Raw genomic sequence first — 27,947 nt, forward strand, 5'->3', positions numbered from 1 at the left:
GGTTAATTTATGATTTCCAATCAAACTCAGATTTTTGCTTTGTCTTCTGTCAAATATCAGGAAAATATAACCGACTTCAAGACAAATTAAGCAGTTATCTTCAAAGGCATTTTTATATCCCATGCTCTAATCATTCCCTCAATTTGGTAATCAATTTTGCAAGCAAATTTTGCTTAGAAGCTGTTTGGTATGGTAATTTCTACCCACCGATGGGCCTTATAATCCATTCACTCACGGTAAAATATTGCAAAACCTCCGGATTTTAAAGAACCTTTGGATTTGAAACAGGAGCCATTTGACATGAAATTTGGTATAAGCATAGCTAACATGTCAAAGAAAAAAGTGATATTGTGTCAGTGTGTGTTTTTGCTCTACGGTTGAGTCCACCCCTTCTCGGGGGTGAAAAAATATACCGTCAAAATACGTCCGGAAGTGGATAAACTGACTAATTCTAAGCAACTTTTGTTCATTAGAGTTTTTTCATCAAGTCAATACATTTCGTGTTATTTGCAAGTGAATATCATCATTTTTTAACAGAAAATAACACGTTTTTAGACGGTTTTTCGCAAATAACTCAAAAAGTATTTTATCGAAAAAATATAGCTTTCAAAATATTGAAAAAATGGTGTATGTATGCAGTCTGTAGACCAAGTAGAAGCAGAGTTGTAGCTAATCAATAGTAGGTTCTTATTCGTCAAATTCCAAATCGAATATTTCAACGTGAAATAATAAAAAAATGAAGCACTTTTCATGGAAAACTCATCATAACTTGTTTAAATGTTTAAAAAAGCATTATTCTTTTTTAAAAAAATTTCTAGCATAAAAAGTAAGCAAGATACGCTCAGAATAAAGTTGATCCCATTTTTGGGTAAAAAAAAACTGGTGAAAATACCCCCTAATTAGCATACCAAATGAAATTAATCCTTACCGCTTCTCAAGCTACTTTACTTATGTATTGTTTATATGCTCTGTGAGTTTTATCGGTATAAAGTGCTTATTAATAAAAGGGCTGTAGTAGAAAGGGCTTGAACAAGTCACTAATCACGAGTGTATGCAATTTTTTTATTTGGCTTAATGCCTCGACAACAACTAATGGCCATTGGCATGGTTCAGTGGATTTTTCCAATCAGGTACCTAGTGTAATGGGTAGTGTGTGTGTGTGTGTTGAGTAAATGTCTTGTTAGTTAGCTAAGTCGTACTCCGGTGAGTCACGATCCCACAAGGATAGAAACTATTTTCATTTATTAATTTTTAATAAATGAAAAATTCTCTACCCAGGGTATGCAAATTTTGAACCATTCATATCTTAACCAATTTTTATCTCCCAAAAAAGCAAAAATCTGAAATATTCAGAAAATCAAAACCTACATTTTTTTACTCTTTAAGATTTTTGGTACAACTAATAATTTTTAAGTTATTTTGAAAAAAAGACATTTTTTTTCAAAATTTCAAAAAATTTGTTTTACTTTAAATCCCAATGTTTTGAAATATAAGCACTGTGAACCGATGAAACTTACAGATCATATAAATAATATAGGTAGGTACTTACAAGTTTTTTCAAGATTTTCATAAATTTTCAAGATTTTGTTGCCAATAAAAAGAATCAACATTATTTTAAGCTTTACTTGCTTAATTTTGATACTTGAAACTTGTTTAAAAAAAACAAAAATAAAACTTTTTTAACACTTTAAAAAAGTTTAATAAATAAAAAATTCTCTACCCAGGATATGCAAATTTTGAACAGTCATATGTTAACCAATTTTTATCTTCCAAAAAAGCAAAAATCTGAAATAATCGGAAAAGCAAAACCTACATTTTTCTACTCTTTAAGATTTTTGGTACAACTAATAATTTTTAAGTTATTTTGAAAAAAACATTTTTTTTTCAAAATTTCAAAAAATTTGTTTTACTTTAAAACCCAATGTTTTGAAATATAAGCACTGTGAACCGATGAAACTTACAGATCATATAAATAATATAGATACTTATAAGTTTTTTCAAGATTTTCATAAATTTTCAAGATTTTTTTGCCAAAAAAAAGGAATCAGCATTATTTTAAGCTTCACTTGTTTAATTTTGATACTTGAAACTTGTTTAAAAAAAACAAAAATAAAACTTTTTAATATAAATAAACACTTTAAAAAAGTTGTGATGATTTTTCACCGAAGAGTGCTTCATTTTTTAGTTATTTACGTTGAAATATTTGATTTGGAATTTGTCGAATAAAAATCTACTTTTCATTAGCTCCAGTTCTGCTTATACTGGGTCTACATACTTCATACATGCACCATTTTTTTAAATTTTGTATAAGCTATATTTTTTCTAAGAATATTTTTTCGATAAAATACTTAATTTTGAAGTTATTTGCGAAAAACCGTCTAAAAACGTGTTTTTTTTTTTGTTGAAAAATGAACATATCCACTCGCAAATAACTCAAAAAGTATTGATTTAGTGAAAAAACTCTTTAGAACAAAAGTTGCTTAGGATTAGTCCTTTTATCCAATTCTTGACTTATTTTGAATGTATACTTTTTCACCCCAGAAGGGGTGGCACTCATACCCAGGGCAAAATCACATATCGACATAATATCGCTTTTTTTCTTTGGTATATTAGCTATGGACTATTAATGAGAAGTTGTTGCGAAATGTAAAAGAAAAGGAAAATGATTTTTTTGCATTGTTGTAATTTATTTTTGGAGTAACTACTTTCCAAAACAACATACATATCTGTAAATTTGTTTTAAGTAAATGGTCGCTATAAAGGGGCCTACTTCTTATGGCCGCCTAGGGCCCCATGATGCCTTAAACCGTCACTGATTAAACAAATGTGAAACATAAAACGTGAAACATGAAACAAATAAATTGTGAAGAATGAAACCGTTTCATGTTATATATAGTGTAGGAAACAGAGGTTGAACCCCGCAAACTCGACACAAGTCCGGTTTTATTTTTTTTTTTCTAGTATATCAAGGGGTGCTTTTGATGAGACTAACTTTTTCTTTAAAGATTTCGCCCCTGAACGCCCATTTTCTTCCCTTTAAAAGAGGTAGTTTGTGGTTTTTGCGAAACGTATCCCTTCCTGTAAGTTATTGCAAAAAATTCCTTAATAGAAATATGAAGAGGACCGTATTTCCTACAATTTATTCCGCGATAGCATATGTCTATCACCCACCGTTTAGCGGGATTGGCGCCCCAAAGTTGACAAGTTTTTAAAAAAGATGTTTTAGAAAAAAAATTATTTTTCCCTAACCATAATGGGAATCAAGAAGCAACCCAACGGCAATTAATCACAAATAAATGTCTGATTTTTTGGTATAGGTTTCATTTAAGGGCAATTGTTCATTTTTTGATTACACGGTGTTAAATTTTAAAAAGTCCCTTTTTATACCATCTGAACCGCTTATGCTAGCGTAAAAAAACTTTCAGAGATTACCCACGTACAAGTGTTATTTACAAATTTGTATAATTCACCCCCATATTTTCCCCGAAACCACCCCTAAAAAAAAGGAAAATGGTTAAAGAAAATATGCAAAAATTGACGCTGGGCCACTACTGTGGATTTAGGGTGCAAAGAAAGTAAAATATGTAGGTATAGGTCATAATATGTAGCAGACAGTGTGCTCTTTTATTTGTCATAAGTATGTAGTATGTTACTAATAAAATGAATAGGTGACGAAAAACAAACAAAAACTGGAACCCGCCAAAGTATTTCTGAGGTTTACGGCGCCACTGTGCCGTAACGGTTGCTTATACGAAAAAAATGCATACAACCAAAAATAGCGCCATCTATTGACAACTAGAATAAATGTTATAAATGTCGCCGACGAAATGTAATCACCGACGTGCGTTTTTTTCTGTCACATACAATTTAATGCGTTAGAAAGAAATCGAAAAACTGTGACGCACTGAAAGCTCCTCATGAGAAAAAGCATATGCGGACGTCTATTTGTTTAGCAGTGTTTTATTTTCATGAAACGTATTTCACGTTTCATGTTTCTTTGGTGTGCGCCTTCGGAAGATAAAAATGTTTCACACGCATGAATCACACTCGTTTCATTGGTATGCGGACTTCTATTTGTTTAGCATTGTTTTATTTTCATGAAACGTGATTCACGTTTTACGTTTCATGTTTCTTTGATGTGCCTAATAGTAAATTTTAACATGTTCTAAAAGACGGTATAACATGAAAACATTTAAAATTATTAAGAAGAATTTACATGTTTTGTGGCAAATAGATTTTCTGATGTGATCACACAGTCACAGTCACACACACACACACACACACACACACACACACACACACACACACACACACACACACACACACACACACACACACACACACACACACACACACACACACACACACACACACACACACACACACACACACACACACACACACACACACACACACACACACACACACACACACACACACACACACACACACACACACACACACACACACACACACACACACACACACACACACACACACACACACACACACACACACACACACACACACACACACACACACACACACACACACACACACACACACACACACACACACACACACACACACACACACACACACACACACACACACACACACACACACACACACACACACACACACACACACACACACACACACACACACACACACACACACACACACACACACACACACACACACACACACACACACACACACACACACACACACACACACACACACACACACACACACACACACACACACACACACACACACACACACACACACACACACACACACACACACACACACACACACACACACACACACATCTACAAACTACAAAACAGTAAATGCCGCTACACACCTTCAGCTTTAACTGCACATTTTCAACTCAACAGTCGAACTGTTCAGTTAAAACATATGTGTGTAGGCAAAACTGAAAACTGTACAGTTCAACTGACAAATGAATTGAAATTACATTAGATAAAACTGTTCAGTTAAAACTGAAGGTGTGTAGTAAAAACTGTGTAGTTGCTGTGTATTTTTGGTAAAGCTGTTGCATTCAAACTTAAGGCCGCTACACACCTTCAGTATTAACTGCGCAGTTTCAACTGAACAGTCGAACTGTTCAGTTAAAACTGGCATCCATATGGTCTACCTACACACATTCGGTTTTATCAGTTAAAATAATTTTTGGGGTTGAAGTCACACATTACCAGCAGAGTCACCATAGTTTCATCGGATGATGCTGTAACAATTATTGGTCTATTATTATGCATTTTGGGAAAGAGAAAACAAAAGGAAAGAAAGTGGTGTAAACATTGGTTAGGTAGATATTAAAAAGAAAACAATATTCGCATTATAATTTACTGAAAGAGCTCATAGTTTCAAAAGACTACCTATAATAACTATTTAAGAATGGATGAAAAAACATATTTGCATCTGCTTGATTTAGTCACACCTATAATTGTCAAACAAAATAAAGTTAGAGAAGTCCTATACCACCACATCAAAGATTAACAGCAACACTTAGATTTTTAGCAACAGGAAGAAGCTACGAAGACGATTGGTTATAATTTATTATAATTCAATCTACAATCTAAAGAAGTAAAATTGAAATGGCTTAACGCCGATGTTAGTGGATTACCTCCGTGTGAACATGATGAAACCCTTTACGGAAACTTTAACCAACCATCTTGGGCCACGAATGCCTGCTAAGTGGCCCAGCTCAGCTGGAACTTACGCAGGATACGTTCCGGGCATGCTGCGCGAATAAATCCATATAGTTTAGCTCCCCGTGCGTGACAAAAGCTTGAGTAAGGTCAGGATACTTGCTTGGGTAAGTTCATAATCCTGGGTAAGTTCAGGATACGTTCGGGGCATGCAGCGCAAATAAATCTAAATATTATAGTTTAGCTCCCCGTGCGTTACTAGCTTTAGTTCTAATGTGTTTTAGATTTTAGATCATATGAGTTGCGTTTATTTGTAATTTTGTTTTGTACAAGGATTGATTTAACATTTTCGCTGGAAAAATCGATTTAAAAAGATACTATGCCTCATTTCTGTTGTTTTGAAGTGTGGAATGCGAAGTACCTAAGCGTGATAAAGTTGAGTTTTATCGGTTATACCGTCAGTGCTACATTTTAAGCATAAAACTCAACTAAATATGTTATTATCTGAGAGATATTCAGCACTGTGATGGATGACTCAAATTATCTTTAACGTTTGCGTTAAAGTTAAGATAACTATGACGGATAACTATCTCAATAACTATTTACGTAAATTTCGTGTGACGTATCCGTCACCGTTATGATATGCGTTATTTCTTAAACGTTAAAAGAGAAGTAACATTTGAGTAACAAAGTTTGAAGTAACAAAGAGAACCTTATGTAGAAATAGTACAAGTTAAGAGTGAGTGCGAGAGATTGATCGGAACATGGCACAGGATGAGAAGATAACCATAAAAGCAGCGTTGCCAGAGTTGATATAATTGTACCAATTTGATGCAATTAACAACCAAACTTTTGATACTAAAAGTATCCTAAAGTAAAAACCTAAATGTATCCATTCCAGTGAATTTACAAAAATTTCTCTGACAACACTGTATATAAGTAGGTATGGTTCTATGTTTATAAATTTCAACTTATATTCAACAATTATATCTCGATTTGTATTACCCTGATATTCTTATTATTACCTACGTGCTTTTAATTGTTATTTAAGGTCTATTTTTTGATATTTTTAATTTTGTACTGCTTTATATTTGATATTAAATTAATAACATGCCGCACAAAATCCTACGACAACCCGAAGCAGCGTTCTTCGTTGAATATTCACTTGATTTCTATATTTTAACAGAAATATAAGAACAGAGACCACAACACAAGCAACAAAAGCAGCAAGAGTAAGTGATTACTTTCGAGAAACCATATGGAGAAACAAATATTTGACCACGGAAAGCAAAATCAAAGTATACAGGACAACAGTAAGACCTATCCTAACATATGCAGCGGAGATAAGGACCGATACAAGAAAGACGAAACAACAATATCGAAATGAAAGTATTAAGATAAATAGCGAGCATATCATTAACAGACAGACAAAGCAACAGAAGTATACGAGAACGATGCAAAATTCAAAATATTAACAGGTGGATAAAAACGAGAAAGAAAACTGGAACCAGATAGATTAGCGAATATCTGTAAAAATAACAAGCCGTATAGCAGAAGACCTGTTGGAAGGCCGCCGAAAAGGTGGAAAGACAATATACAGTCAACAACAACTGAAACATAAATAAGAAGCAGACAAATAGGAGTAATCCAAGTCGCACGAAGAAGATTTCTATGAACCTAACCTTACATATCCTTACACAACTATAAAGTTATCTGATAACTTGAGGTTTAACGTCGCGTTATAAAGTGACAGTTTATATATCAGATAACTCAAGAACTGTCAAGAAATAACGCAAGTAGTTAAGTTACATATGATACATCACACCGATTCGAGGATTATAACTTAACTACAGGATAACTTTACGTTAGATTTAACGTGACTGATTCATCAAAAAATATACTAGGTGAATTGGCAAAAACAATACATATTTTTTAAATTATAATAATTTGACCCATATCTAGTTCTTATTTCGGTTTTTGTAAGTGTAGAAAATTCTCGCCGAGAATATTCTCTTCTTACGTCACTAATCGTGTCTCTCTCTAATTCTTCCTTACTTTTATTTAATAATAATGCGGGAACAAACCCATTCATGAGAGAAATCCTCTCAAACACATTCACGAGAGTAAACCCTTTCACACATATACTCACGGAAGTAAACCCATTCGCACACATTCACTAGTAAACCCACACACAGAAGTAAAAGTTCGTTGTACTTTGAATGTAGCATGTGTGAAACGCAGATCAGCATATGGAAGAATGAAAAAAAAACGTGGAAAATAAAAATTACTTCAGATCACTGATTCATTCATTCGTGACAACTCATTTCAATTTTGGATTATTTATTTAATGAATTTTGCATACAATTATTTTACAAAACATTTTTAAACAGGTAGGTATTTTCAGTAAAAACTCTATCGTTTCCTTGGATTAAGTTTCCATGCGACAGTGTATCCACAACTTTGACAATAATTACCTACGTACTTTATTTTCTTACTGTTCAACTTATGTTTGCATCAGACTGAAACACCTACAAGATGGCACAGTGCACTTACCATCTTATTACACAAAAGGCCATCCAACAGAGCTCGAGAATTAGCGACCCATAAGCCTATTAAACCACCTCTACAAGTTATTCACAAGAATTATAAATAGACTGGAAACAAAATTAGCAACTTTTTGAGCTTACCAAATTTTTACCAACTTAGAGAACGGGCAGGTTTTAGGAAAAACTTTGGCACTAACGACCACATCCATTGCATGAAAGGGATTATAGAACAATCCACCGAATACAACTGGCCATTGGTCCTGGCTTTCTTAGACTTTCGCAAAGCATTTTGATACGATAGAAATTGACAGCGTAATGAGAACGTTGGAGGAAAGTTGTATATATTATCGGTACTCCAAACTGATAACGAACATAATATTCAATAATGCAACCATGACCGTCCGACTACACAAAGATACCAAATCTATACATATCAAAAGAGGAATTAGACAGGGAGACACGTTGTCTCCCAAACTCTTTACGGCAATACTTGAACATGCTTTCAAACAATTGGAATGGGGCACCAAAGGTAAAGGAATCAATGTTGACGACAAAAGGCGTTCCCACTTATGATTCGCAGACGACATAGTTCGTATAACAGACAACCTAAAATAGATTAGAATTATGCTTACTGAGTTTGATGCCGATTGTAAGAAAGTTGGTTTTAAACATAAATTTTGGAAAGACCCAATACGTGAAAAACCTGGTACCAAGCGAAAATCCAAAAGTCGGCTTCAACGAAATAGCATTGATCCATAAATATAAATACTTAGGGCATGAAATTTAAATTGCCAGGGACAATCAAACTGCCGAATTCCAAAGAAGAATCACCTTAGCATGGGGCCGCATATGGAGCTCTATCAGACATATGACATATTCTAGAGCAACATGCTGAACTATCTGAAAAAGTAGACGTTCGACCAGTGTGTGCTTCCAGTCATGACTTACGGCGCCGAAACACGAAACACTATCGTTAACCCAGGCCACAAACTTAGAGTTGCCCAAACAAATGGAACGGTCACTACCGACTCTCAGAGGCAGGTTTAGAAACGAGGAAATCAGAACAGGCGTCACAGAGGTCATAGAGCGAATATTAGCATGGTTGAAGTGGAAATGGGCGGGTCATGGTGAATGAAGAACGGCAGGTGGACCCAAAAAATTACAGTGTGGAGACCATGAGCAGACAGAAAAAGTAGAGGTAGACCACCTACACGATGGACAGACGACGTCAAAATGGTTGATGTGAATTGATTGCATGGAAGCATGGATTCCCATGGGCCATGGGAATGAAGGATGGGAGGTGGACCCAAAAAATTACAGTGTGGAGACCACGAACAGACTGAAGTAGTTGATGTAGTCCACCTACACGATGGACAGACGACGTCAAAAGGGTTGCTGGGAATTGGTTGCAGGAAGTCCAAGATCCACAGAACTGGAAGAAATTAGGGGAGACCTATGTTTAACTTTGGATGCAGAAGATTGGATGATGATGATGGAGATTTTTCTCCAGTGTGCGTTCTCAAATGTACTTTCAAATTACTTGCTCGATTAAACTGCTTAAAACAAATATCACACTGATAAGGTCTTTCTCCTGTATGCATAATCAAATGATTTTTCAAACCACTTGTAGTAATAAATTGTTTAAAACAAATTTCACACTTGTGAACTTTTTCTCGAGTGTGCACTCTCAAATGTGTTTTCAATTTACGTGAATCACTAAACTGCTTAAAACAAATTTCACACTGGTAAGGTTTTTTTCCAGTGTGCACTCTCAAATGTGTTTTCAAATTACTTGCTTGATTAAATTGCTTAAAACAAATTTCACACTTGTAAGATTTTTCTCCAGTGTGTGTTCGTACGTGCATGTTCAAATTTCCTGCTTCACTAAATTGCTTAAAACAAATTTCACACTTGTAAGATTTTTCTCCAGTGTGCACTCTCAAATGCCTTTTTAAATTACTTGCTTCACTAAACTGCTTTAAACAAATCTCACACTCATACGATTTTTCTCCAGTGTGCACTCTCAAATGTGATTTCAAATTACCTGTTATAGTAAACTGCTTAAAACAAATTTCACACTTGTAAGGTTTTTCTCCTGTATGTGTTCTCATATGTTTTTTCAAATCACTTGCGTCACTAAACTGCTTTAAACAAATCTCACACTTGTATGGTTTTTCTCCAGTGTGCACTCTCAAATGTGTTCTCAAAGAACCTGCCTGAGAAAACCGCTTAAAACAAATTTCACACTTATAAGGTTTTTCTCCTGTATGCGTTCTCATATGTAGTTTCAAATCACTTGCTTGAACAAACTCTTTTAAACAAATTTCACACTTGTGAGGTTTTTCTCCAGTGTGCACTCTTAAATGTGTTATTACGTGAATCACTAAATTGTTTAAAACATATTTTACAATTGTAAGGTTTTTGTCGAGTCGCAAGTGTCATGTATCTATTTAATGTTTTTCCTTCGTTCATAGCATATGAGTGTTCACTCATAAAATTTCCTTCGTAAGATGTATCTTCAGTTAGTGTCTCCGTAATTTCCATTTTGTGTTCATCTTGGAGATTACCTAAAATACAAACTATAATTAATATATACTGCGCGTCATGTTTATACAATGTATTCTACTGAAACTAAATTCCCACAATTCAGAAACACTTTTAGCGTCTTTAAAGCACTGACAGGTCCATTAAGGGTAATAAGTTTGCAGAATTGATATCAGTTTTACGACTTCTGATAATGCACGTGTTGTTTGTACCTTATTTTTCTTGGAATATTCTGTTTTCCAAAAATCTTTCACTAGTGTACAGTTGTTCGAAGAGTAAACTTGTGCAATTTTTAAATTTAAAACTATGGCTGAGAAATTTGACAGATCTGTTCAAATTGTTACTTTGATTGGTAATGGAATGATGTTACGGTTTTTTATGCAATCTTCACAATTCATTTATATATATTAAACATAAAAATATTTAAACACTTTAAAACCCCTGGTTATGCCTATGCTAGGTCCCATAAAAATAGTTGGCATGTCATATCGATACGATGTGGCAAAAATCCTACATTGTAGAAAATCAAGAAAGGTTCTGTTCTGTTAATTTGTTTAGGAATGGTTTGAGATTGTAGAAATGTGCTGTCTTTCTCTCGTTCACACTCTGTGCATAGGTTCTTGTCACGTAACTGAATCAACCGTGGTTCCGTGCTCGATGTTCGTTTTGGGAATCGAATGACATTGAGGCAAGACGGATGACATCCGGTCTGTCAATTTGGTTCTTGTCTTGACAGTGCTGGGCCATTGTAAAGGCGGCTGCACAATTGCCCGGGAACGGGAAAAAAGTTAACCTCTATGTAAATTACTGTTGTAGATGCACAATAACCGAGAACGAGAAGCTGTCCGGTAACGGGAACGGGAAAGTTGACCATGTTTTAACTTTCTCGTTCCCGTTGTATTCCCGGAACCAATCAGAAGGCAGTATTAAAAATACTTTCAAATGCCCAATAAAAATTTGTTATTAGAAGTGTGTGATCAAGTTTTAGTGACAATTTTTATACATTTTGCATTAAAATAAATGACGAACGATTGATTTCTTTATTGGAAAAATGTCCTCATCCGTATGACTGATATAGATCATAGTACGTACTTATATGGTAATTAGATACAATAATAATATAAATATTTGAATGATATGCTTTTTATCTTTATGCTGACAAACCTTTGCGATTGCACACATATTGTGTAAATTAGTTCCAAGATTATAAAAAACGAAAATATTATAAAAGCTCCTCATCAAATAAATCCATATTTTTTAGAGTTAACAGACATGTTCTTTTAATAAAATTAGAAAAAGATCGTTCCACAAAATTTATTTTGAGAAGAAAAATAATTAATAGCACAAGTGACAGTGACACAAAACAGCTATTTACCATTTAATTGTGAATCTGCTGATGCTTTCAGTTTCCGTTCTCGTTCCCGTTTCCGTTCTCGTTCCCGTTCCCGGTCAATTGTGCAGCCGCCTTTAGTGTTACGAATTTTACAATATCCCATTTTTATTCGCCATAAAATCGCTAGCTTTTACGAAAAACCATCGTCGAAAGGCATGTGCTAATGACAGATTTGTGAGGCGACGTTATATTTGTGAGCAGATAAAAAGTTTTGTTTGGTTAATGTGACATAACCTCAGCTTGGGACACGCTTTCTCACCATTGTCGGCAATTGAGGAAAGACGCCGTACCAAAGGTAAATATCTTTAAAGCTATTATTAGGCGTATAGCCCCTTATGGTGGCTCCTGTCTTCTGAGCCACCCTGGATACTTAGGGGTGGTTACCCCGACTATGAGGGTTGATGTAGTAAATATCGTTCGTTGTTAATACATTTATTTACACGTTAAATATATCACAGAAAGTAACTGGTGGTATAGTATTTACTTGAAATCGATGTTACCCCCTGGAATCTCAACTGCTAATTAATTTATCTGTTCTCGTAAAAATATAATTAAAGTCGATTATTGTTTATTTACTGTTTTGGTAAGCCAAGGTGAACGTGATTCAAAAGTGCTGACTGTTAATAAACACCCACTGAATATTATTGCAACTCGACCTTGTATCAAATACTAGCATGCATCGATGCAAAAACTAGGTTAATCGTATTTATTAAAAACAAACATTACCACGGGCATTTAATTATTAAAAGGTTTATTTTTAATATGATGTTTACTGAGATGCTGTGTATCTCAATTCACCCTCGTATTTCTACTGTCTCGTATATAATACTATAATAGTCCCTACTGACAGTTGTATTTTCTCTCCTTGGTAGGCCAATTTCTTGAGGACATAGCTAGTGGCCCCCTAGCAACCACCACCCAGTGACTGGCAACAGGAGCACATATAGCGTTGCCAGGTGTCCCGATTTGCGCGGGACGTCCCGATTTTCAGGGGTCTGAGGACACGTACCGATTTGTACCTGATCGGGACACCAAATGTCCCGATAAATTTCACCCACGAACACCAATTTCAGCATGGCTTGCAGTGAATTTTATATGTATAACTATGTTATAAAAACCAAGGCACTCCTAAAGGCGACAATATCGAATGAAAAATAATATAATTTACTTAATCTACAATTTTATTTTGTAATTTCGTCTGATTATTATTATTATGTAGGATTAAATACACATTATAAAAACACCTTGTAGTCCAGTAAATGAACGGGAAATACGGCGACATTGTGTAATTTTCAGGATCAACTTCAAATTGCATGAAAATTTGGACTTAGGTTCTACTTACCATCCCTCAAATTTCAACTTCTGCCGTTGGTTGCTTTTACTCGGGAGATGACGGTCACCCCTAGTCCGGGGTGAAAAACCGCTCGTTTAAAATAAGTGTAACTTAGTTAATACTTTTCGAGTTATTTGCGATTGAAAATGTTTATTTTTCGACAAAAAAATCACGTTTTTAGGCGGTTTTTCGCAAATAACTCAAAAAGTAAGTATTTGATCCAAAAAATATTTTTAGCAAAAATGTAGCATATAAAAAAATGAAAAACAAAATGTGAATTCGCAAAGTTTATAGACCCAGCAAAAGCAAAGTTGTAGCTAATGAAAAATACGTTCTTATTCGTCAAATTCTGAATCAAATATTTCAACGTGAAATATCCAAAAAATGAAGCACTTTTCGGGAAAAACCCATTAAAACTTTTTTAAAGTGTTTAATAAAGCATTATTTTTATGTTCTAAAAAAGTTTCTAGCATCAAAACTAAGCGAGTTAGGCTCAAAATCAAGTTTTTTTTTTTGGTAAAAAAAATCGTGAAAATCTCCTCCTATTTAGCACCCCAAATAAAATTAATCGTTACAATTTACTTATCTTATGTATTTTTTATATGATCTATAAGTTTTACCGGTTTCAAGGGCTTCTTTTTGAAAGGGCCACAGTTGAAAGGGCCCGATAGAGTCACTAATCAGGAGTGTATGCAAAATATGAACAGGTATCTTAACCAATTTTTGTCTTACAGAAAAACAAAATGAAACTATCGTATTTATAAAAGCAAAATTTACATTTTTTTACTCCTTGAGATTTTTCGTATCACTAATACTTTTTAAGATATTTTGAAAAAAGAGCATTTTCTCGTATAAACTATACACATATAAAGTAAATGGTAGAGCGGTTATTTTATGTAGCGTGCTAAATAGGGAGAGATTTTCACGATTCTTTTTACAAAAAAAAGGGTCAACTTTATTTTGAGCGTAACTTGCTTGGTTTTAATGCTAGAGACTTTTATAAATACAAAAAAATAAAGATTTTTTAAAGCACTTTAAATAATTTCAAGTGCTTCCCGAAAATTGCTTCACTTTTCGGTTATTTCACGTTGAAATATTCAATTTGGAATTTGACGAATAAGAACGTATTTTTGATGAGCTACAACTTTGCTTTTACTGGTTTTATAAACTTTCTGAACACACAAGTTTTTTGTTTTTTTGTCAGCTGTTGGATATGAGTTACTCTGTTTTGAATCTGTCCATAAATTTACCGTGAAAATTGTTAATTTATTTTCGAATACTTTTAATTTTCTTTGAGTAAGCTGAGACAGTATTAACATACCGTTTAATTCCAATTTCGGGATGGATAGGGGGTTTTCGTATAGATGCTACGCGAGATTTTGAGGTGATGAGACTACAAGAAATGTAATTATCACTATACAGGGCGCGCAAATAAATTATTGCTCCATAGCAAAGGAGCGAAGCATCTGAGAAGCCATGTAGCTCTAGCCGAGTGACAGTATTATTTTGGAAAAGGAATAGTATTCAATCGTATGGTCTACCAATGCACGTTGATTATACTGTCTCAGCTTTTTCACCCCTTGATGTCCACTCTACAATTATTAATGCTGGACTATCTGATCATGAAGCAGTTTATACGAAGTTTAATATCTTGAGCAAACCCTCCTCGAAAACCCGACGTTTAGGCAGGATTTTTTCCACCCGGAACTTTCGTAATTTATAAAATTTATGCTTAACCTCTGAGTGGCGCTTTCCTGCTATGGACGTGGATAATAATTTCAGTGCTTTTTTGGATAAGCTTGTCTGTATCTTCAATAAAGCATTTCCTTTAATTGCAATTAAGCCAAAACATCGCAAACCCTGGACTACTAAAGGTATCCGAATATCTTCCAAGAATATGCGTTCTCTTCTCTATATCAGGAAATTTACTACCAACGTCTCTATCACTGAATATATCACCAAGTACAGGGCAACCTATCTTAAACTTATAAAATCAGCTAAAAAAAACTACTACCATAACCGTTTGGGAAGCTCAAAAAGTGTTGCAAAAGAAACTTCGTCCATAATAAACGATCTTAGAAATAAAACCCACACTGCTAAGACAATTTCCCTTCCAGACCCTGAAAATCTAAATGAATACTTTGTTAATGTGAGTAAAAATATTACATCGACTATTTTGCCACAACAAGATCCCATTGCTTATCTCCCTAATTCAAGAAAGGTCTCGAATTCATTCTTTATAAAACCAGTCGATAAATCTGAACTGATCCAAACAATCAATAGTATCAAAAGCAAATCCTCCTGTAGTACTCATGGTCTATCTATAAAAAAATTTTCTAATCTCCCAGAAAATGTGTTAGAAGTCCTCATCTCACTAATTAATGATTCCTTTGAGAAAGGTAAATTTCCAGAGTGCCTGAAGACAGCCATCAATATTCCTCTTCATAAAGGTGGTGAAATATCTAATACCTGCAATTATAGACCTATTGCACTACTACCGGTACTCTCCAAAATTATTGAGAGACTCATAAAAGACCGACTTATGTCCTTTCTAGTTGAAAACAACATTTTATCACAAAATCAGTTTGGCTTTTTAAATAATAATTGCACCACTGTTGCCATCTTTTCTGTACTACATGAGGTTTATCAAGCACTGAACAATAATCTTCACACTGCCACCGTTTTTTGTGACTACGCCAAACTTTTGATTGTGTAAATCATAACATTTTGATAAGAAAACTAAATTTCTACGGAATTCGAGGTATTTCTTTAGATTGGTTCCAATCTTACTTGGATGATACGAAACAACTGGTCAGAGCAAATGATACAGACTCTAGTCTCAAAAACATTGTATGTGGGGTACCTCAAGGTTCAGTATTGGGTCCTCTACTTTTCCTTATCTTTATTAATGACATCACTAGTTTAAAAATCGATGGAAAAGTCTTTCTTTTTGCTGATGATACCAGTATCACTTGGAGCAACTCAAATATTGCAACTCTTCATGCTACTATAACTTCTGATCTACTTACAATAAAAACCTGGTCTGACTCTAATTTACTCTCGTTTCCTTCAACCCTTACCTCTTAATAACACCCAGATCAGTACCGTTGATTCTGTAAAATTTCTTGGTATTTTTTTAGACAGCAACCTTAAATGGTCCCACCATATCCATTTGTTAAGGAAGAAACTATCCTCAGCTTGATATGCTATAAGATCTGTTTCGAATGAACTCAATTTAGCATCTTCCAAAATAACATATTTTTCTTTGTTCGAGTCACATCTTCGTTATGGTCTTCCTTTTTGGGGTTCTGGTACAGCTGCCCAATTCGATGTTATTTTCAAATTACAAAAAAGAGCAATTAGATATCTGTTTGGCCTCAGAAGAACAACACATTGCAGAAGTTACTTCAAAGATCACAGAATTTTAACCTTTCCATCTTTGTATATTTTAAAAACTGTTTGCTTAATTCGTAAACATCTACATGTCTTTCCACCAAGACCTAATCATGACTACTTCACGAGAAATTCTACGTTTGACGTCTATATGCCGACCCCGTCCTCTGAGTTAGTAAAGAAATCTTATATTATATTCCGCAAAAAAACTTTACAACCATCTCCCTCTACAACTTAAATCTGCAGCATCTTTCCCCAAATTCCGTAAACTAACAAAAGTCTACCTATCTGAAAGACCATATTATTCAGTAGAAAATTTTCTTAATCAATAACTAAGAAATTACAGTACCCTTTGTACAAGTAGTATTTTTATTATCATTTTTTTGTCTATATTTGGGTGTCATATGCAGCAGCTTAACTTTTAAACTTATTAATTACTAGGTAGACTATGCATTTGCAATTTACTTAAATTTTGCAATTGATTACTTCTGTTTAACCTCATTATTATTGTTATTATTGTAAATATATTGACGAGTTATGTAATTTTAGTAAATTGGATTGTTATTGTTTTGTTTTCTTGACTTTTTATAAGCTTTGTCGATAAAATTGTACAATTTTTCATGACAATAAAGCATATTTCTGAATCTGGGAATTGAAAAATTTTGCAATTGACGGATGCTTAATATAAATTTATTCCAATCAGAAATAATATAATACTCTGTAATAGGGGTGTCCCAATCTATTTCTTTTAACCATAATTTCTGCATTATAACTTTCCCCTGAACGATAACGGGGTTCACCAAACCCATGGGATCGAAACACTGAGCTATAGCAGAGAGAATATTACGTTTTGTAATACAGGGGAATTCTAAATTGAGGGAAACTGAAATTTGCAAAATGTCTAGATTTGGTTTCCACTTCAAACCTAACAATTTACAGGGCGATTATTCTAAATTCATGTCGTATTCGACAGTACTATTTTGCGAAATATTATTTAAAAATTCCTGCGAGTTTGAGCACCATTTGTGCAAGGAAAATCCGAATTTTCCTAGGAGAGAGTTCAGTTCATTATAGAGAGCTATCAGATCTTCTAGGGAATCCGATCCGGACAAAATGTCGTCAACATACGTCTGTTCTAGTAATGAGCCCGAGGCTCGAGGGAATTCTTTGTTTCTGAGAGCAATATCTTTCAGTACTCGTGTACTGATAAATGGAGCGAAGTTTTCACCAAAACAAACACGTTTAAGTTCAATACATTGAAGAGGGTCAGAGGGACTTGCTCTCCACAAGAGATTTTGCAAAAATCTATGTTGAGGGGCTATTATTATTTGTCTAAACATACGCTCAATATCGGTGGTTAACACAAACTTAAACATTCTGAACCTAATTAGAATATCGTACAGGTCTAGTTGTACTTGGTAACCTTTGAGAGCTGTGTCGTTGAGAGAAATACCGGAAGTGGTTTTAACGCTAAAATCAAACACAACACGTAGTTTAGTGGAGGAGCTCTGCTCACGCACAACACATAGGTGGGGAGTAAAATATTTTCTTTCATTAAACGCATTAAGAGTGGTGAGAGGGATTACTTTGGCTTTTGAGATATTCATCTATAACTTTCTGATATTCTGAGAAGAGCGAGGGGTTACTATGGAGCTTTCGTTCTAGGGCTAAGAACCGTTTTTCTGCAGAATAATATGAGTCGCCTAACTTTGTATATTCTTTCGGGGATTTAAAAGGGATTTCCACTTGATATCTACCATCTGTAAGAATTTGGGTAGTGGAAACAAATATCTCTTCAGCCAGACTTTCTTCGGGCTTAAGAGGAGTGTCACAGGGAAGTTTTTCAGTTTCAAAGAACTTTACTAAGAGCTTTTCTAGAGGAGTTTCTACTTCATCTGGGGGGTTGGAAACCACATGAAATGAGAGAGAGCACTGCTTCTTAGTAGAAAGAGCATGATGAGGTATTACGCCAGCAATAACCGATCCCAAATACGAGCTTAAGAGTATAAGAAGACCATGACCTAACCTAACGTTCGGTTCATTGTCCAACAAATCATAATAGAGATCACCTCCTACTAAAATATCGATATCTGAGGGTGTGTCAAAATCTGGGTCTGCCAAAGATGTGAGAAAATGAGGAGGAATATTTAGAGAGGTTGAATTTATTTTAAATTGTGGCAATTTTTTAGTTATCTTATCTATAACCGCACATGAAAGAGAAAATCTGATATTGTCATTGTGTATAGAGAGAAATTCTATATCCAACATTTCATTAGAGAGGGTAGTGTCATTATCTGAAATTCCATAGATATACAACTATTGAGGGTATGTTGCATATCCTAAACGTTTACATAGGGAACGGGTGATGAACGAATTTTGACTACCATTGTCAAGGAGGACTTTTACCAATAATCTTTCGCCATATCTGGTATATACAGCGACTTTTGCTGTGGCCAGTAGTACGTGAGCTTGTCGAGTCTGGGAGTGACAACTCACCGAGTTACCAGTTGGTTGAGATGATAAAGCACTGCTGGAGGAATGAACTTCTCTAGGCGAGATCTGAGAAGCTGGAAGAAGGTTTACACTTCTTTGTGAGTGAGGAGCAGAGGGAGAACCACCAAATACATGGGGCGAACTATTTACATTAGATCTCGACAAAAAGGGAGTATTATACTGAGAATTTCTGTCCCCTGTATGATTTTGATGAATCAGACTGTGGTGCTTTCTACCACAAGAGCATGTGCGTGAGGAGGGACAGTTTTCAACCGTATGTTGAGTATCCAAACAATTAAAGCATAACTTTTTATTTTTAATAAAGTCAATTTTATTTGAGTGAGGGAGTGAGCGAAACTGCGGGCAATTATAAATCTTATGAGTAACATCGTTGCAGTAAATACATGAGCCAGGTCTTATCGTGGGGAGAGGACGCTGTTGTACATTTGAATGCAAATTTACTTTTCTATTGGGTTTAGGAGATTTCTTACTCGAGTTTGAATCCATATTCGATAAATTTTCTAAGAGATTACAACGTCTATCTAAATATTCAAAAACATTATTTGTTGAGGGCAATTTATCTGGATCAATTTTTTCCTCAAAACCTCCTCTTGAAACGAAATCTATTTTCTGCTCAAGCATATAAACTAAAAGACATTCAAACAGTGCCTCAGATGAATAACCTAAATTTTGCAGAGATAAGAATTGTTGTTTGCACATAGAAACGAAGTCTCTTAGATTTTGTGAGTTACATTTATTCATAGATTGTATATTTAGCAACGTGTGAAAATGAGAGTTTACTAGAGCTGTAGATTGACCAAATCTCTTTTTTAAAAGGTATAGAGCGATTTTGAAATTTTCATTGGTGACTTTTAGCGCTTCACCTCGCAATAGAGTTTTCAAATAATAACACTCAACATCTGATTTTACTCTTAAGTTCTTTACAATTAAACTATCATATAAATCATAAAATCCTGCGAACTCCTGTGGGTTTCCGCTATATGTTTGAATTTGTATATCAGGTAACTTGACACCTGAATTTGATTCAACTGGGCTAGGGGTTACAGCTAAATTTTGTTTGTTTGTAGTGAGTTGAGGGGTAAGCTTATCTATACATTTAATTAATGTAGCACGAGTCTTGTGGAATTTATTTTCTACTAACGAATCATCTTCACTGTCACACGTTGGCGGTAATTCACCTGTACTAATTAGTTCTAAGATACCATAATGATTTTGTACATATTTATCAAAATTCTGATTTAAAGAATCTAAACGAGAGTGAAATACATGTACGTCAAGTTCAATGTTCTGATTATCTGCAATCCAATTTGAAATCTTAGTAATTTGACCTTTGCAGTTGCACGATTAGATTTCATCAATTCTAAAGACATTTTGTTGAAAATATAAAAACGAAATATAACAACGAGTATATAGGTTACAAATTAAAACAAACTAATAAAAACGAGAACAGAGATTTTACGATCTTGAACTGAAAGTGTGTACGATGTGTTAATTGATTTAATATTGGTCGTGACTAATTGAAACTATTTTCGGGAATTCAATTAACGCTATTACGTAATACTGAGACTATTAAAATTAATATCTTTCTCGTTCACAAAGAGCTTTTTAAAATTAAAACATAACTGACCTTGCGGTGTTGCGATATAGTTTTTTCAAACCTGTTCTGTTGGGATGCAAACGACGACGATCGTGTAAGAGCTGGTACAGGACGGAGACGGCTAGTGGGGGGTATCAGAGCGAGATGACAAGATGAGAGCAGCTGCGCTGTGTTGTTGCTGTTCTTGCAACGACGTGATGAGATTTCGACAACTGGCAACGTTGTCTGTTTTTGCTATTCGCGCGCAACGACTTCGTTCCAACAAAATACGAAATTGCGTGGTGCGTGGGACTGAAGCCTGGAACGGGATGCGGCGGGGGCAGCGGGTATGCTATGCTATATTTTACCTTTCTTCCGGGGTGAAGAATCTAAAGCTGAGGCCCTAATACCAAAAATTCGACGACGAAGGACCACAAGAATGGGGGGTAGGGTGCTTTAAATGAAGCTGGTGTTCGGCTGTTGTAATTTTTCCTTCGATATTTCTAGGCACGCCCTTTCCCCATCGGAGCAGACGAAGTTTGGTAATAAAGAGAGGACGACCACACTTTACTTTACTTAAAAACACTGGTTTTGGTACTAGGGTGAACTTTATTATTAAAAACTACACAAAAATATAGCACTAGATAAACTTAACTGACATTACAGCGGAGTGACAAAATCTGAGAGCGTTCGTTGCGTTGTCGGTGTGAGTGTTGAGTTGAATTTTGAATGTGCGTACTGTTTGAGTCGATTGATTGTGCATGATTGAATCTCTCGCTTGCTAGCGGCTATAAAAATTGACCTATTTTTTAAGTACTATATCTGAACTTCTGTAACAAGTTTGTATTAAAACTACAGCGGAATTATAGCCGCGGAAATAAAGTAAAAATCTTATTACTAATTACAACAGTTCTAAAAGTCCAAAGTTATTTCAATTTGGAAAAAAATAATATGGGTCCATTGACATCTGTTATGGCAGTTCAGAAACGCACATGCGATGCTTGCGGTATCTCAGAGAGGAACATTCCGAAGAATTAATAACATGAGTGAGGATGAAATGGTGTGTGGCCGCCTGTTACAATCAAGTCGATTTTGAAAGTGCTCTCTCAGAAAAATTGTGAATTTGGGTATGTACACTTTATGTTTAAACTGAAGAACTGCCAACCATATACCAATAGATGCAAAGAAGAGTTTGAGAAGAAAGATTTCAAAAATATCATTATATTTTTCTAATAAGAGGAAAAGTTCAAAATTAGTAAATTATTCCTTAAAATTAAAGTAAAAGTTTTTAGTATAACCAATTTTAATACATTAACTTTTTGCATTATAAGTAACGTTTTTGTTCAAAACAGTAATTACGGTCTGCTATAATAAAGGTGACCATACACTAAAATCCACCGTAGTAAAGATATGGAACAGAAAATCGATGCGATCCTTGAAAAACTATTAAAGTTAGACTTACTGGAAAAACAAAACATGAGAATGGAAGACAAAATCGACGCAATCACTAAAGAACTGGCAGAACTAACAGAAGAAAACAGAGAGTTAAAAGAAAAAAATCAAGAACTTCAAACAATATTGCAAATTCAAGAAAGAAGGGTATAAGTATTAGAAAGAGAAGTAAGAAAAAAGAATCTGATCATCCAAGGAATAGAAGAGATCGAAAATGAAGACGAAACGCAAATCAAGCATAAGATTTCAGAAATATCAAGAAAATTGCAAGTAGAACTAAATACAGATCAGGATATTATAGAGATACGAAGACTTGGTATCAAAAATGTTAATAAGAAAAGACCGATCCTCATATAATTCAAAAACTGGAGTAAAAAACGAGGTCCTTAAAGAAACAAAGAAATTAAAAGGTACAGACATATTTATAAATGAAGACTATCCAAAACACATACAAATTCAAAAGAATTGAACTTCGCAAATATCAAAAAGAAGCAAGAGAGAAAGGTCAAAATGCAGGTATTCGTTATAACAAATTGCTTCTAAATGGCGAATTATTCACTTTGAGTCAATTGCAAACCTTATCAACAGAAAATGAAGCTACAGTAATAGAAGAACAGAAGAAGAATAGAGCTAGAAAATATGGTGATAGATCTCTCTCGGAGGAAGAGTTATCAATGAGCTCTACTACAAAAAGATCAACGAAAATAACGAAAACAGCGTACTCAAAAAACAAGTAACTAAAGCAAGTTAGACGGAGACAAAGAAAAAAGAAAATAAAACGAAAACAGCAATGGAAGAAGACACTACCGAAAACCGAAAGAAATACTCACTGTCGGTGCGAACGCCTGCAGCGTACTTAATAGTAACAGTAATGTATTTAAAAGAATGTAATGATAAGGTGATTAATTATTATGGCGACGGCGTCCGCATTGAGGGTGAAAATAGTGATAGTTATAGGTACAATAAGAGAAATGATGATTTTTTTATGAGAACATTTGATAATTTTGATTTTGTTTTTAATAGTGATGTAGACTTTATTTTTAAGAACAGGGGTAAAGATAACATAATTGTAAAGGTAGGTCAGAAAAACGAGCAAACTGCAATAATAAACCAAGACATAACTCCTCATACTTGTAATGTTAGGGAACGTCAGGGCAATAATAGGACAAGGAGTATTGGACAGGACCGTCGTCATCGGTTGACCGCTGAAGGCACATCGGGGGATTTTCCCAACTAGAAAACAGGATAAAACAAACAAAAAGGTGAATAAGTACAACAGGAAAAAGAAAAATAAGAAAAGTGGAAAAATTTTAATTGGAACTTGGAATATAAGAACATTAGGAGAAATAGGAGAACTACAAAACCTTATTGAACAAATAAAAATCTACAAAATAGATATTTTAGCGTTGCAGGAAATGAGATGGAAGAACGAAGATATCTGGGAATATGGAAAATATCTAATATGTCATGGTAATTCAAGAGGTGGAGAAGGTGGGATGGGCTTCATAATAAGTGAAAGATACAAGCATGCGGTAAAAAGCTTTACTAACATAAATGAAAGGATAGCTATTCTGAAAATGAAAGGCAAGTTTTTTGATATTAATTTCATTAATGTGCACGCACCTACAGAGGACAAAGAAGCAGAAGAAAAAAAAATGTTATGCCAGATTAGACCAAGAAGTGTCAAATATAAACAATTATAGCATTAAAATATTTTTAGGAGAATAAGAGCAAAAATAGGAAGAGAGGAATTATACCAGGGAACAATAGGTGCACATAGCCTGCACGAAATAAGTAATGACAATGGGCAAAGAATCATAGATTTTGCAACAGACAAAAAAATGGTGATAAGCAGTACAAAATTTCCACATAAAAATATCCACAAAGAAACATGGGTTTCTCCCGATATGAAAACAAGAAACCAGATCGACCACGTCTTAATAGAAGCAAGACATGCTTCAGACATTTCAGATGTGAGAAATCATAGAGGGCAAACAGCAGCTCCGATCACCACCTTGTGCTAATTAAATATAAACAAAAAATTACCGCCAAAGAAACAGAGAAAGGTGAAAAAAGATCAAATACGCTTCAGATATATTGGCCTCTAATGAGGAAAAGAGAGCAAGATATGAAACGAAAATAGAAAGCATAATTTGAACAATATAATCAAGTAAATGAAAATCAGGTCAGAAATATCGAAGATAAATGGAGGGTCTTAAAAGAAGCAGTGATAACAGCTGCAAAAGAAGTAGTGGGGGAACGCAAAGAACCTAGCCAAAAAAGATGATATGACAAAGACTGTCAGAGACTAATGGAACAAAAAAACCAAGCTAGGCTTAAAATGCTGAATAACAGTACGGAAGAAACCGAAGAGGAATATACTACAAGAAGACGACAATTAAAAAAACATCTAAGTTTTAAAAAGAGGAAACACAATAAAGATAAGATTGAAAGGCTAGAAGAACATGAATAAAAACATGAAATAAAACTATTTTATAAGGAAATAAATCTTGAAAAAAAAAGGTTTCCAACCAAGAACAAAATTATGCAAAGACAAAAATGGGGACTTAATAGCAGACGAAAAAGGAGTGTTAAAACGGTGGAGAGAACATTTTAATGAACTGTTGAATAAACAAAATCAACGTTACGAAATAGAAGAGCTAAGATTAGTAGGAGAGGCTGAAGTAGACCAATATGCTCCAACAGAAGCAGAAATAAAAGAGGTAATAAAAAAATGAAAAATAACAAGGCCCCAGGATGCGATACAATAACTGTAGAAATGTTAAAATATGGAGGACATAGAATACAGAGTGAAATATCAAAGTTAATACTAAAAATATGGACCACAGAAATAATGCCGGAACAATGGAAAATTGCAGTGATATGCCCTATACATAAGAAGGGAGATAAGTTAGATTGCAATAATCACCAGGGAATATCACTACTAAACGTTGGATACAAAATATTTAGCAAAATATTGGAAGGAAGACTAAATAATATAATGGAACAAACAACAGGGGATAAACAAGGAGGTTTCAGGAAAGGCAGGTCAACTATAGACCAAATATTTACAGTAAGGCAAACGCTGGAAAAATTCTACTAGCGGAATACCGAACTACATCATCTATTTGTAGATTTCAAGCAAGCGTATGACTCAATAATTAGAAAGGAATTATATAGCGCAATGCAAGAGTTAAATGTACCAAAACAACTAATCAGATTAGTAAAACTATGTCTAACCAACACCAAAGCAAAAGTAAGGATCCAAAATCAACTGTCCGATGAATTTAACATTAATGAATGTCTAACACAAGGGGATGCACTGTCAACAACACTTTTTAACCTTGCGTTGGAACAAGTAATCAGGAAAACTCCTATAGATAGGGATGGTACAATATTTACAAAGCTCAATCAGGTCGTTGCCTATGCAGATGATATAGACATAATCAGCTGGACATTAAACGACCTAGAAAAAACTTATACATATTTTATAGAAGCCGCACAGACTATGGGTCTAGAAGTTAATGTCTCAAAGACAAAGTACATGATAACAACTCGGGAAAATGTACAAACGAAAGACAACATATCTCTGAGCGGGCAAATATTTGAAAGAGTGGACCGTTTCAAATATTTAGGATCAACAATAACAGAAGGAAATAAAAACAGTGATGAGGTAACAGCAAGAATTTCGCTTGGAAACAAATGCTTCTACAGCCTACAAAATATCATAAAGTCAAAATCAGTATCTATTAATTCAAAAGTAAAAATATACACAACAGTAATGAGACCTGCAGTAATGTATGCATCAGAAACATGGACCTTGACTAGTGAACAAGAGGAACAACTTCTTAGATGGGAAAGAAAAATCTTAAGGAAAATATATGGACCTATACAGGAGAATGGAGAATGGCGTATAAGAATGAACCACGAAATAAATAGAGTGTTTAACAGACCGACTATAATAAAAGAAATACGAAGTAAATGACTGAGTTGGTTAGGACACGTAGAAAGGATGGATGATAAGAGAAATACAAAAAAGTACTTAGAAAAGAATTAAATGGGAAGAGACCGAGAGGTAGGTCTAGAAAGAGATCGATTGATGGTATTAACCAGGATCTGAAAGACCTAGGAATACGAGAATGGGAAAAACAAGCAAAGGAAAGAAAAACATGGGCAGCTATAGTCAAACAAGCAAAACACACATAACGCCGAAAAGACCTCCTCAAAAAAAAAGAAACAAGAAAGTAATATTTTAGATAAATATCGTTTAGAACTTTTGAGGAGATATGCATGTGGCTGGCATCCACACCATGTAAAACTTAAGAGACTAGAAACCCCAACGGGCGACCATGGCCCTTCATGGGCTGTCAGCGGTCACCGATGATGATGATGAGGATGAAATAAATAAAGTAAGCAAGAGAAATCGTCGACATCCATAAACTTTAGATTTGTACCAGTCAATAAAACTTGAAATTAAAAATATTACATACAATATGTATAAAGCCAAGGAACATGTAACAATTAGTGCTGTGCTACAAAAAATTAAAGACAAGGAACTGTGTGATATTAGTTTAACAAGTTTGTGGAGAGTGCTGAAACATTTAGGTTTTCGATATAAAAAGACAAATAATAGACAATTATTGTGTGAACTCTCTAATGTTGTTTCAAAACGGTGGCATTTTTTAAGAAAATATATGTATATGTCTGATAGTCCGAGGCAAGTTGTATTTTTAGATGAAACTTGGATTCTCGCTAAAGGAAATATGTCAAAATCATCCTGGCAAGATGACACCAAGAAATGTTATTCTTCTAATCGTTCCGGTAATGGTAAACGCTACATTATACTTCATGATGGAAATGATGAGGGTTTTATTCCGGACGCTAGTTTAAGTTTTTCGTCCACAAAGAATACAGGTGATTACCATGGAAATATGGATGCAAATATTTTTGAAGAATGGTTTGAAGAAAATTTGTTGAAAAAATTGGAGCAACCATCCATAATAGGGTTGGATAATGCATCCTACCACTCCAGAGTAGAAAAGAGATTTCCTTCAAGCAGCTGGACCAAAGAAGAAATACAGTTGTGGTTGACAGAAAAGAAAATTTATCACAGTGACATATTTTTAAAAGTTGATTTACTTCAAAGGTGTGGAGAGCACAAAATTCAAAAGAAATTTGTTACTAACCAAATGGCTCTTAAATATGGAGATGAAGTTCTTCGACTTCCGCCCTACCATTGCCACTATAATGCAATTGAGTTAGTTTGGGATATAGCCAAAAATTTTTATGATAAACATGCATCCAAAACAACAGATGACGCTAGCGTTCTTAGTTTATGGAAAGAATCGCTAGAACAAATAAAAGCAGTACAATGGCAAAATTGTATTCTTCTTCTTCTACGGCACTACAGCCCAAATTGAGTCTTGGCCTCCTTTGTTTTTTGCCTCCACCCTTGCCTGTCTGTGGCTGCTCTTCTCCATACACGGACTCCTAAAAGGGCTTGTGCGTCGCTGTT

General features: G+C 34.6%; 2 protein-coding genes across 2 annotated transcripts in view; one reads left to right on the top strand and one right to left on the bottom strand.

Annotated features, from left to right (window-relative positions):
- Positions 1-10,790, bottom strand: part of LOC126880151 (zinc finger protein 235-like) — a 35,672-nt gene extending 24,882 nt beyond the window's left edge. The window contains exon 1 of the mRNA XM_050643906.1: positions 8,156-10,790. Coding sequence (XP_050499863.1) covers positions 9,670-10,506 — 837 coding nt within the window. The 5' untranslated portion in view covers positions 10,507-10,790 and the 3' untranslated portion in view covers positions 8,156-9,669. The remainder of the gene's footprint in view (positions 1-8,155) is intronic.
- A 16,135-nt stretch (positions 10,791-26,925) lies between these two features.
- On the top strand, positions 26,926-27,852 carry LOC126880758 (uncharacterized). The gene has a single exon (XM_050644809.1). The coding sequence runs from the start codon at positions 26,926-26,928 to the stop codon at positions 27,850-27,852; it is 927 nt and encodes a 308-aa protein (XP_050500766.1).
- Positions 27,853-27,947: the final 95 nt, after the last annotated feature.

Source organism: Diabrotica virgifera, chromosome 2 (assembly GCF_917563875.1).
Source record: "Diabrotica virgifera virgifera chromosome 2, PGI_DIABVI_V3a".
In the NCBI taxonomy this organism is placed as follows: domain Eukaryota; kingdom Metazoa; phylum Arthropoda; class Insecta; order Coleoptera; family Chrysomelidae; genus Diabrotica; species Diabrotica virgifera.